Source organism: Myotis daubentonii, chromosome 18 (assembly GCF_963259705.1).
Source record: "Myotis daubentonii chromosome 18, mMyoDau2.1, whole genome shotgun sequence".
NCBI lineage: Eukaryota > Metazoa > Chordata > Mammalia > Chiroptera > Vespertilionidae > Myotis > Myotis daubentonii.
Window position 1 is genome coordinate 19889926 of NC_081857.1, and position 12761 is coordinate 19902686.

Below are 12761 nucleotides of genomic sequence, written 5' to 3' on the forward strand. Positions count from 1 at the left end.
TTATGACTGTTAAGAGTGAGGCAAAGAAGCAGCAGCTATTCTAATGGCAGCAGTGTTGATGGCTATGACAGTCAGTGTCCAATATCCAGTAGCAATGATGACAATAGGATGCAGAGCCCATAGCTCTCATTATTATGATGGACTTCTTTTTCCTCATCTGAAAATGGGTGTACCTTACTTTAGAGAGTGTATGTGTGTATTAATTGAGAATTGCATATGAGAAAGGCTCTTAGAACCACCAAGCTCCTTATACTAGTACATGCAAGGCATTATTCTCCTCTCCCAGCACAAGCACCAGGCGGGGAAGTAGCATAATGTTTGGAGTTCCAGAAGAAAAAGGACAATCCATTTACACTTGAAGAGAATAGATAAAACATGTGAGAGGAAACGAAGACTGTTCATTCATTTGACCATTATGTATTGAATGGTTACAAAGGCAGCACTACATTAGCTTACTGGGATAAATGACAGATCATCTATTTTGACAAGTTGTCTATTCCATTATTATATTACCCTCAATGTGCAATTGAGATCTTTGAATTCTAGCAGTAATATGAAATTTGGATATATTCATTTGAGGCTCCAAATAAAGCTGATTCAAAACTCCCTGACATATTACAATTACTCTCAGTTTTTAAAAAAACAAAACCCAAGGCCGGCCAGTGTTGCTCAGTGGTTGAGCATTGACCTGCACCCAGAGGTCACCAGTTTGATTCCCGGTCAGGACACATGCCCGGGTTGCAGGCCTAATGGCCTGCAGGAGGCAGCTGATTGATGTTGATGTTTCTCATTGATGTTTCTATCTTCCTCCCTCCCTTTCTTTCTCTCTCAAAAATCAATAAAACCATATTTAGCCCAGCTGGTGTGGTTCAGTGGTTGAGCATTGACCCAGGAACCAAGAGGTGATGGGTTCAATTCCCCGTCAGGGCACATGCCCAGATTGTCGATTTGATCCCCAGTAGGGGGCATGCAGGAGGCAGCCGATCAATGATGTTTCTCTCTCATTGATGTTTCTATTTCTTTATCCCTCTCTCTCTCTAAAAAAAAAAAATTAATAAAAACATGTTAAAAAAAATAAAAATATTTTTAAAAACCAAGGCACTTCATTGCCAGAACCTCATGTGGTGGGAATGTGCAGTTGATACACCAGGGTTTTTCTTTTTTTCTGTCCTCACAGTGTTGCTTCTCGGTAATGTCCTCCATCTTGTATTTATGTATGTGGTTTCCTTTCTGCAGTATTTGGAATAGAGCGCGATGGCTGGGGGAATCTTAGGTCCTTTGGGGTTCAGTGGAATGTGTGCTGGTAAGCCATCTTTGGGAGAGAAAAATCCTAATTTATATCACTTGTCAATTGCCAAGGTTATGGAACATGGAGGTGGGAAGCGATGTGCAAAATCCGCTCTGGCCAGCTAGAGGCAGCCCGCTCCGGAAGCTCACCACTGTCAGTTGGCATCTTACTAGGAAATGTTTGCTCCTAAGGTAAGAAAAGTCCACATAGCCATGAATTGCATGGTATGGTTTCATATATTGCAAAGCTATGGTGGCCAAAATAAGGCAGATTTCGAATAAAAATTATACCCCACGAAAATTTCCATGCCCAGTGTCCTGGTGAACTTCTTTAAAATGTGCTAATTTAAGTGAAAGAGGCAGATACATCTCTTTCACACCTAGAGTGAAGAAGATGGAGAGGCCACTGTTCAGAGTGGGGGCCCTTTCTGTGAGTATTGAATAATTTCTTACATTTATAGGATGCTCTGCAATTTTCATCATTTGATTTTCCATTTTCAAGAGGAGAAAGTCAGTTCATCAAATGGAAGAATTAAGATTTGATTAATTTGCCCTGGCTGGTATGGCTCAGTTGGTTGGAACGCTGTCCTGTAAACCAAAAGGTTGCGGGGCTCGATTCCCAGGCAGGGCACTTACCCAGATTGTAGGGTCGATCCCTAGTCAGGGTGCGTCTGGGAGGCAACCAATCAATGTTTCTCTCTCTCTCCCTTCCTTTCTCTAAAATCAATTAAAAACGTATCTTTGGGTGAGGATTAGAATAAAAAATTTTAATTAAAAAAAGAAGACAAAGATTTGATTAACTTGATTTCTAACCTGGTGCTTCCCCCCTGCTCCACGCTGTCTTCCCAAGGTGGCCAGAGCCTCCCCTGGTCCCTGGTTCCTCTCTTAAAATCCATCTCAGACAGGATGTTATCTCTTCATTGCCAGGAAGCTGCTTGTTTCATCATCACTTTCTCACTTTTACAAGGGAAGTTCCCTTGGCCTTCGATGGACTTTCTATTTTTAGTGTCTCTTGGATCACATTCCTGCCACGGCCCTTCTCCACTTGCAGACTGACTGTGACTAACAATTCAGAACTGTGACATGTCGCACATCCCAGCAATGCTGGAGGAGTGCAGTTCTTGAGAATCTGTCCAAGGGAACTTGAAGGCTCATATTGAGAGATAACATGCAGGGCCCAGTCATTCTGTCGGCTCAGTGATAACAGTAATGCACTCCGTTAATGGTGCTGATAATGAATTCTTATGATTCCGATGATTATTGTACAAACTCGGAGATAGTTCAAAACCTTACCTCATTTGACTTTAGAAGCAGCCATAGCAACAGCAATTATTCAATGGTTTCATGCAAAGAAGAGAAAATACTGACTGATGGGAAGCTTGAAAAGCCTAAATAGCATTTAATTAATGCATTCATATGTTAAACAAATATTGATTGGGCTTCTGTCATGTTCATGGCTCTGTTTAAGGCCCGAAGACTCTCAGGTTAAAATGATGATGTTTGCATTCCTTATATTTTTGCACTGTGGCAAGGCAGACACACACACACACACACACACACACACCAGGGGTTGCAATTGAATGTGGTACTTACTATAGTAGAGACAAGTGCAAGCATTCTGCCCAGGGGAATGAAAGGACCTCCCCAAGGATCTAAAGCTGGGGCTAGGATTTAGGACAATAATGTAACTAATTCTGTAGTGCTTACTATGTTTCATGAACGATGCTAATATTAACCTATTCTAATATTAACCTATGTACTTTTCCCCAAGCCCTACAAGGTTGGTACAATTATCATCTCCATAGAAACTTGAGTCACAGAGAAGTTAGGTAACCTACCTTGTGTCAACTAGCTGGGGAAAATGTGGAGCTGGGGTTTGAACCCGTGAAACTAACCTCTGTACTATGCCATTATGATTGGCTTGGGATTGTGAGGGTGAGTGGGGACAGAATGGGGGGTGTGGAGGAACATTCCAAGCTCAGAGAACAGCATTGGCAAAGGCCCAACGATGTGGGAAAATATGACGTGTCTGTGATTTTTTTCTTTGAATTTTGGGGCGAGAGCCCCAGAGAGCTATTGATCATACATGCCTCATTTCTCTTTCATCACAGAAGTTTTTCTAGAGACTATTTGGAGAAGAATTTATCAACACCCTTTCTTAAATTGTCAGTGTTTTACACGGCTGCTGTCCGACTAGTCACCTGCTGGGTTGGTGGCTGAGGGTTACTTTAAATACATCCCCAGTAGAAGAATACACATTTCTTGATTTCTCTTTATTCTTGAAATTGATTTATTCTAATGCTACTTGAGGCCAACATTTCAAGATCGATTCCCACAGAAGGCAGTTAGTATTTCTGGAAGAAAATTCTTTGGCATAACCACAGAGTGTATAATCCTGGCCATGGCTGAAGTTTTTGCCTATGTTGGCTGTTGATCACCAAGTGACAGTGTACTCCCTGTGGTACCTCACCACCACTTCAGGATATGTGACAGGTCCCCGAATGTATGGGCTTCAGAAGCAAGAACCAAGTGTGGCAGTATGTGGCCCAGAAAAGCACTTAAATGGAAGATAACCTGGCCAATTCCATATTCCTTGGGTGATTTTCTGTTCTTCATACACCTGAGGATGGGTCATTTATTTACTCATTCAGCATCTTCCAAGTGTCTACTGTAATAAAAGCCAGTAATGACAGTTGACATCAATAGAGCTTACCCTGTGACAAGCAATGTGCTAAGCACCTTAAAATTATTAGTACATCCCATCCTCACAATAATCCCTGGAAGTAATAATATTATTATCCCCAGATGAGAGAATGGAAGGATTTGGAAACTTGCTCCATATGACATAGCTGAAGGAGCTGGCCGATCTGATTTTCATCCCAGACAGTCTTAGTCCAGCACCTGCTGTGCCACGTCACCTCCTTCTGTCAGAGGCACTGTAATAGCATGGTTAGGGGTGCAAACCACAAACGAATCAAGTCAGAGTGAGACAGGCCTTTTGTCCACAGAAACATATGTCAGCTGATATGCATTGCTGGGATGCATTCCTGGGGACAACACCAGCATGATGCATAATGCATAATGCCACCCCTTTCACTCCACCCTTCTCCCCCAGGAAAGCATGTTAGAATGCACGTGAGTGAGAGTGACATTGTTATAGCAGTGACATTGAATCAGAACTAATTATGAAGGTAATAAATCCTTTGCACATTTTTGTACAAGCAGACAGTGGATATAAATCTCAGGACACAAAGGTATGACTAGCCTTATTGGTAATCTAAGAGTCAACTTAGAGCCGAAACCGGTTTGGCTCAGTGGATAGAGCGTCGGCCTGCGGACTGAAGGGTCCCAGGTTCGATTCTGGTCAAGGGCGTGTGCCTGGGTTGCGGGCATATCCCCAGTAGGGGGTGTGCAGGAGGCAGCTGATTGATGTTTCTCTCTCATCGATGTTTCTGGCTCTCTATCTCTCTCCCTTCCTCTCTGTAAAAAATCAATAAAATATATTTTTTAAAAAAAGAGTCAACTTAGAAACTGTGGACATACTCAATAAACATTATTGGGTGAAATTCAGCAAGATGGGACCTTTATGTGGCACAGATTTTGCTAACATTTGCAAATACCTTCGTGTCCTCAGATTTTAGCTTAAAATTGGCTTCCTTTCAAGGTTCAAGTGTTATCTAGTGGCCTTGGCAAATGAAATACGAGTTCTTTGTATCTTCCCCCAGAATATACGGTTGTAGCCGGGAGTTAGTTATAAATTTCCTCCTCCCTGGGGTGTAGATAGTGAGACTCAGAAAGCTTTCCTTAGAGCATTCAGCACAGAGAAGGAATAGGAAGATGCATCAGGGTAATATTTCTGGAAGCCTGATAAACAGACCATGATTAAAATCAGCGTGCAGTTATATTGGCTGAGAAGGTCACGCCAACTGCTTGTCAGCCCCACAGATGATAGATGTCTTACTGCTATCCCTACTGCTCTCTGGAACTTATCAGCAGAAAAGAAAAATGGGGGGAGATTATAACTCCCAGAGATTCCGAAATTCTTTTTGCAACAGTGAGCCGTGAAGGCTTGGGTGTCGGTTATGAGCGAATCTCTGGGCGTCTGTATGGTGGCAGGGAGGAATGTCAGAACCTTGGAGCTGTAACCAAGAGCAGCAGGAGCACCTGGACCAGAGGTGCAAAGGGGGCAAATGAGGGGGTGAGAAGGCTCCAATGGCAGAGCCATTGTTATTCCAACCCGAGAATTTTAGCCAGTTGTTGTTAAGGGAAAACTCATCCTATATAATAAAATCCTAATATGCAAATCGACCCAACAACTGGTCGCAATGACACACACTGGCCACCAGGGAGCAGACGCTCAACGCAGGAGCTGGCCCCTGGTGGTCCGTGCGCTCCCACAGGGGGAGCGCTGCTCAGCCAGAAGCTGGGCTCACGGCTGGTGAGCTCAATGGAGGTGGTTGCAGGAGCCTCTCCTGCCTCCAAGGGAGCGCTAAGGAGCAGCGAGCTGGCAGGCGGTAAGGAGCAAGGGGTCCCGGACTGCAAGAGGGCACAGGCCGGGCTGAGGGACACCACTCCCCCAAGTGCATGAATGTCGTGCACTGGGCCTCTAGTAGCTCATTTTAGGGAAGCACAGTTCAATGGCAGTCACTCATCGTGGAGAAATAAATGGTTATTCCTGGTCCTGGAAAATCCTATGTGGGTTCAGGAGTGAGGCGAGGAGTTCTGGTGTCGTGGAACTGGTGAAGGGCTCTGGGGGTGGGAGTTCAGGGGTAGCTGGCTATGGAGGCAGGAAAGATGGATTTGAATTCATCATCTTGGGTCCTGATGCTAATTTCCTTTCTCTTTCTCCCAGGAAGGCAGCTAAGAATAAAAATGCTGGAACCTGCTGTTTTATTTTTTATTCAAGAAACTGATTAATGAGGGCTGCTGGGTTTAATCCATGGTTGTCTCTTTCAGCTTAGAAAACACTATTTTGGGGAGTGGAAAAATATTGGCAATCTCTCACCTTGTGGAGAGCTGCATTATTTTGCAGGTGGTTAAAGGAACAGACTTTGGCATTGACGAAGCCTGGGTTAGGATGTGTGTTCCTCCACCTGGGTTTGGATACTTAATAGCTATGACCTTGAATGGTGGCTTCACCTCCCCAGAGCCTTAGTCCCCACACCCAGGATGTGGTGATAATAATAGTACTTGCCTCTTAAATTTGTTGTGAAAATTGAGGAAGAGCCCTGTGTGTTGGATACATGTTAACTCTCTCTGTTATCAACCTATCTTTTCTCTTTTTGTCTTCTCAGGAGTAAGCAGAGGCTGTATTTGTTTATGGGTACCAGGGTTCTAAGCCCCTGCTCCTTGTTACATTTCCTGCTGTTTTCTGAACCTACTCATCATTGTTGAGTCTGGAGAGTTTTCTTCATCCTTGTCATTTCTGTTCATCCCTCTTCCTTGCCGTAGGAAGTAAAACATGAACTGATAACAAAGGGAAATTTGCTTTAATTCCCTGAAGAGGAGCTGTGGGATAATAATTTGAATACTTATTTGTTGAGCTCAGTCAGTTTGAGGCGCCCGTCTGTAGTTTGTGAGAGGAGCCATCTCTGATGTAAGACGAGGTAATCTAAGACAGAAAGATATTCTAGATGCCCAAAGTCTGCTTTGTGCCCATGGACCAGGTGCACTAACCCCCAGCTATTGCGTTTGATTGTGTGAGAACGTCATTTAAGCGCTGCACCATCTTTACCTCTTGTAGCCTGTCTCTCTGTATCTGGGAAACAGTGAAAAATCAGCTAGGGTTCAATCCAGGAAGCAGAAACTACTCCAGCTATTTTAAGTAGAAAAGGAATTAACATAGGAGATTGGGTGCTTCCAAAATTGGTGGAAGAGTTAGGAGGAGTGGGCTCTAGGCTGGGCCTCCAGAATGAATCCCAGAGCTTTGTAAGAACTCACCCACGAGGGAAATGATGACCTCTGCTCCCATTAGGAAGAGCAGAGGCTGGGACCATTGGCTTTCCCGACACAGTGGCATAGATCTAGAGGTCAGAGAGACAGCATTAAGAGTGGACACTGCTACTTCTCTCCAAATTGTCTAGATCGTGGAATGTGGAGTCTGGTGACCTCCATTGCCCATCCACCTCTCAACATCCATGAAGATGGAGACTGGACACTGAAATCACTAACATCTCTGCTGACAGAAAACCCCAAAGCAGCAGGAAGACAGCTCCCACCCCACTTCTCCCTCCAAACCTCTTGTGAGGACATCTAATTGGTGGGACTTAGTCATATCCAGTCTCCTAACTAGAACTGGGGGAAGGTGGTGTTTTGCTTCCAGCCTCTGAAGCATTGAGGGCACCTGGAAATAGGTGAGAGGAGACTCAGAGCCACTATCAATGGGCTGCTGCACGCTGTCCTAGCTAGTCCCATTGTATGCCCATATTACCGTCTCCAATTCAACAACACGTACTCGGCAGAATCAAACCAGGACCCTGAGGGAGAGAGGGATGTTAAACACGGTGGGCAACTCTATGGGATGCTCCCACAAGGAGTGAGCATCAGGTCTGGAGGGAGTGTGCGATGGGAGACTCAGACCTCTGTTTCCTCAGTGGGTCTCGGTTCCTGTGTGTCTCACGGTATGAGGATCTTGCCTCTCTCAGCCTGTACACTCCAAGTGAGTAGAGCAATTAAAGAGCGATATCGTTGTCATGATCTGGCCCCAGACTAAGGCCTAAGCCTTTGTGTTTATAAGATAACATGATACAAAAAACTTATGATTTTTTGCCTTCCTGGTTGATAGACCAGCAGTCGCCACCCGGTGGTCCATAAAAGGTTGGTGACCGCTGGTTTAGACACCTCTCCCTCACCCTATCTTCATAAGACATGGTTTCATTGCACTTCACTGAGAATTCAGTGAGAAGCAAATAAAATAGAAGCCATGTGAAAGCGTCATAAACTGTAAAGTCCTATGTAATATCAGGTGTTAATATCATACATAGTGCCTTACATGTAGTGAGTACTTTTAGTATTTTTGTCAAATTAATTTTATCATTTTCTCTCCCTCTCTTTTTCTTTCTCTCTCTTTCCTTATATATATATAAATAAAATTTAGTAGGCACTATTGTAAAATCTTCTATATAACTTGTGAAAATTCATTTGCAGATGGATAATGAGCATTGTGTTCTCTCTGGTGTGTGAGAAAGAGAATATTTAAAAAATCACCAGTTTTTGTGGTAGGCCTCATTCAATAAAGGACAATAAGAAATCACAGGTCATTCACAGAAGAGAATCCCAAGTAGATAATTACCTGGAACTTATGCCAAACACGTATTCTACATATTTATGTTTTTTATATATTGTAGATTTACATATTACATAATGTTTTTCTGAACCATTGACATGTTTCAGATCATGCTTCTTTGTCCTTAAATACTTCAGTATATATTTTCTTTTTCTTTTGCCTTTTAATTATATCATTTTATTCATTTCAGTATATATTTTCTAAGGAGAATATTCACTCAGGCTATTTAACAATGACATGCTGTTATCTAGTTACAGATCTTACATTTTTTCAATTGTTCCCGTAATGTCTTTTTATAGCAATGCTTTCTGTCTGGTCCAGGATCCAATTCAGAATCAGGCATCTGGAATAATTTTCTGGCTTTCCTTTGATTTTCATGACATGGACAGCTTGGAAGAATTTAGGCCAGTTATTTTTTTTAGAAGGGGTTTTGTCCTCTGTTCCATTAGGATTAGAGTCAGATTATGCAATTTTGGCAGGAATATTAAATAAGTGGTTAATGTTTTCTTGAGTTAAATTGAAAACACAATCTGACATAGATTCACTACGTGGTAGTTTGAAAATCATTGGGTCGGAAGTCAGCCTGATGTGGAAGCCATGGTTCTGCCATTAACCACGAGATATTGAGTTATAATAATAAAAATGATGATAGTAATAATAATGACTCTATTTGGCAATATGCAAAGTGCTGTTACATTCATTACCTCATGTAACCCTTCAACAATTTTAGGAGTTAAAAATGGTTTTTACGTTATGGATGAGGAAATTTACCCTTGAGGAGATCAAGTTCCTTGCTCAAGGTCACACAAGTAGGGAGGGGCCGAGCTAGGGGTCAAAACCAGGCTCTGAAGCTTGTGCTTTTAAACCCACATATTGGAGCAATGAAAAAATGCTCCACATCAGATGTCATTGGGGAAATGCAAATTAGAGCAATGAAATTCTTACTAAAATGGCCAAAATCCAGAACATTGACATCACCAAATGCTGGTGAGGATGTGGAGCAACAGGAACCCCATTCATTGGGGGTGGGAATGCAAAATGGTACAGCCACTGTGGAAAAACAGTTTGGTGATTTCTTACAAAATTAAATACTCTCTTGCCATATGATCCAGCAATCTTGCTTCTTGGCATTTATCCCAAGGAGTGGAAAACTTATGTCCACACTAAAACCTGCACATGGGTGTTTATAGCAGTTTTATTCATAACTGCCCAAACTTGGAAGCAACCAAGATGTCCTTCAGTATGGTACATCCAGACAATGGAATATTACTCAGCACTAAAAATAAATGAACTCTAAAGCCACGAAAAGACATGGAGGAAACGTAAATGCATATTACTAAGTGAAAGAAGTCAATCTGAAAAGGTTACATACTGTATGATTCCTACTACATGACATTCTAGAAAAGATAAAAACTATGGCGATAGTGAAAAGGTCAGTGGTCACCAGGGGTTGGAGGTGGGGGAGGAGAGGTGAATAGGCAGAACACAGAGACATTTTAGGGCAGTGAAAATACCCTGTATGATACCATACAATGAATATATGTCATTATACATTTGTCCAAACCCATAGAACATACACCACCACAAGTGAACACTAATGGATCTCTATGGTTGATAGATTAGGACCCTTCCTCTCCCCCTACCCTCATGGGTAATAATGGTGTGTCAATGTAGGTTCATAGATTGTAATAAATGTACCACTCTGGTCTGGAATGTTGATAATGGGGGAGGCAATATAATGTGGGGGCTGAGGGCATATGGGGAATCTCTATACCTTTCTCTCAAGCTGTGAACCTTAAACTGGTCTAAAAAAACCAAGTCAGTAAAAAACGTAAGCCAAGACACTGGGATTCTCAATGGTATTTAAATGAAGCAACTTGGAAAGAATTTGCTGGTTGTTAGAGGAGGAAGCAGATGGGCAGCCTGTAGATGAGTCATGTTAATGGCGACTTTTCTATAAAAAGGCACTTGAGCTTCTGCTACTGTAGTTTCTAGACCCCCTCAAATTCAATACCACAGTCCCACCCATTTCTCCAGGAGGCCCAGGCCTCCTATGGCTCCATCTCCTGGTTTTCCTTGAAGCCCCTTAGAAGCCCTGTAACCATCCCAGTTTACTTGAGCAAGCTTGAATGCGTTTCTGTTGTTTGTTACCATAACAACCAATATAGTAATACACACCCGCATATTTGAAAGCACCTATGCATCTCCTTGAGATATTCCTTCTCTAAGTGAAATTTCCCAATTCTATCAGTTAATCCTCATGCCATGTGTTTGCTCTCTTGGTCCTTTCTCTCTGGACCATACAGGTGTAGCCTTCAGAAATGGACAAATATTGAAGGCTGCACTTGAAAGCTACTTTTATGGAGCCATTTGAATTGAAAAGAATGGGACCACCAGCCTCAAATTGCTTCCTGAACCCCTGGAAAAACTCTTCTTCAGAGACTTAAAATTGTTTTTTGTTTTTTTTAAATAGGTCCTTCCAGGGGTTACGATATAACTGGGGTAATAATGACCAACCTCCGAGAGCAAGGCACTGTGCCAGGGAGGGCAGTAGGTCCCTTGAAAGGCAGTGAAAATCAGGGGTGGGAGAAGGGCCAGTGGGGAGTTTTTCCTAAGCCTGTCCCGGCTTGAAGGCATTTCTAAGGAGAAACCCTGGTGGAAAACTGTGTCCCCCAAACTCTGAGAAAGGAAAGGTGTGCCAACTGGCAGATGACCAGTTTGCAGCAGAGAAACTGTGGTCTGTTCCCCCTTGTGGTTGTCGTGTTTAGGTCAGTACTAACTTTAGCCTTGCAGTCCTCGAATGGGGACAGTCCACTAGTGGATTAAATCCTCCTTAAATGACTGAGAAACTTTTAGCCAGCTATCAGAAGAAAGGAAATGAAATTATTTCATCTATTCTTTGCCTGATCGTGATGACTTCTGGGGAAGCCATTCTCCAGTGTTTTGCAATGTAAGAACACTTTCTATTCATATAGCATTGATCTCCCAGGAGATCAGAGTCCTCCACAAGCATTTTATCAGCTACCGCCGCCTGGTGTACCTGGGAGGAGGGAGGAAGCAAGCTTGTTTTCCTCCTGGTGAGCGTTCTTTTCGCTAAGACCTCAGGCCCTCTGAAGGAGGCGGTGCGGGAGAACTAACCAGAAGACTTTGTCACTGTATAGATAAGCTCACAGTTTTGCCCCTCTACTGGCTTCATGCGGGGTATCCAGCACTTTATCATTTATTTACCCCATTTCAACCTGGGGTAAATATCCTTGCTTTTGGTTGGGGAAACTGAGGCACAGAGAAGCCATGCAGGAGCCTGAGTTTTCAGGTCAGGCCATTGGCAAGTCTGAAGCATGTGTCAACAAATATTCAGCTACCAACTTGTCTCTCCAAGCCTCTTTCTGCTGCAGCTGGCAGTGGACGGTTCCAGAGCTGATGTGGCCTGTGATACTCTTGATCTGAGGAAGTTTGTCCTGAAATAAGTTTGAGGTTAAGAGGGAGGTAGCACTTAAGCTGGAAGGCAAGATCCCAAGGTGGTTGGCTGGCCTTCAGACACACTCTCCTCGGACCCACATCCAGTGAAATTCTCATCAGATCAGGCTGCCTCTCTGGGGCTTGAACACTTCAAAGAGGATCTGAGGGGTGTCCCAGTGGTGCTGGGGCATGAATAGCTATTCCAGAAGAATGTTGCTTCAGTGATGGGAAGACTGAATCAGCACCGCATTGAACTTACAGCAATCTGGTTCTTAGGTAATGGAGTGATGGTCAATGAACATTTTCACCCAGTGAATGAGTCCTTCGTAAAAATGATAAATAGTTTCCAGGTGTCTTGCCACAAGGTTTAAACAACAGAGTCACTGGAGCGTGATAGAAGAACAAGTGACAGCATAGAATCTCCTCATGATTCAGTGGCCACCAACTTGGATTGTCCCCAGTTCTAGCTTTAGCATCTTTCTTTAGTCACTTGCTGCACAGTCAGTTCCCCTTCTGCAGATGCACAAAAGGAGGAAAGAGGGGGAAGGAGACAAAGCTGCCAAGGTCCCATGTGACCAAACATCCCCAGGAAGGGCAGTCTGCTCATGCCAGGAAAGGCTACTCCTGAGAGGAACCACCTGCTGATGATATTCCAGGTCAGGCCCTTGAATCACTGGCCATCCCAGAAAATGCCTGATTGATGTGCTTAACTCCTATGGTTGCCAAGGAT

The 12761-nt window shown here is 43.3% G+C and overlaps 1 protein-coding gene across 1 annotated transcript in view; it reads left to right on the top strand.

Annotated features, from left to right (window-relative positions):
- Window positions 1–1359: 1359 nt before the first annotated feature.
- The window catches only part of RGS8 (regulator of G protein signaling 8), an 82305-nt gene continuing 70903 nt past the window's right edge, over window positions 1360–12761 (top strand). The window contains exon 1 of the mRNA XM_059673369.1: window positions 1360–1479. Within this exon, the coding sequence (XP_059529352.1) occupies window positions 1465–1479 (15 nt within the window). The 5' untranslated portion in view covers window positions 1360–1464. The remainder of the gene's footprint in view (window positions 1480–12761) is intronic.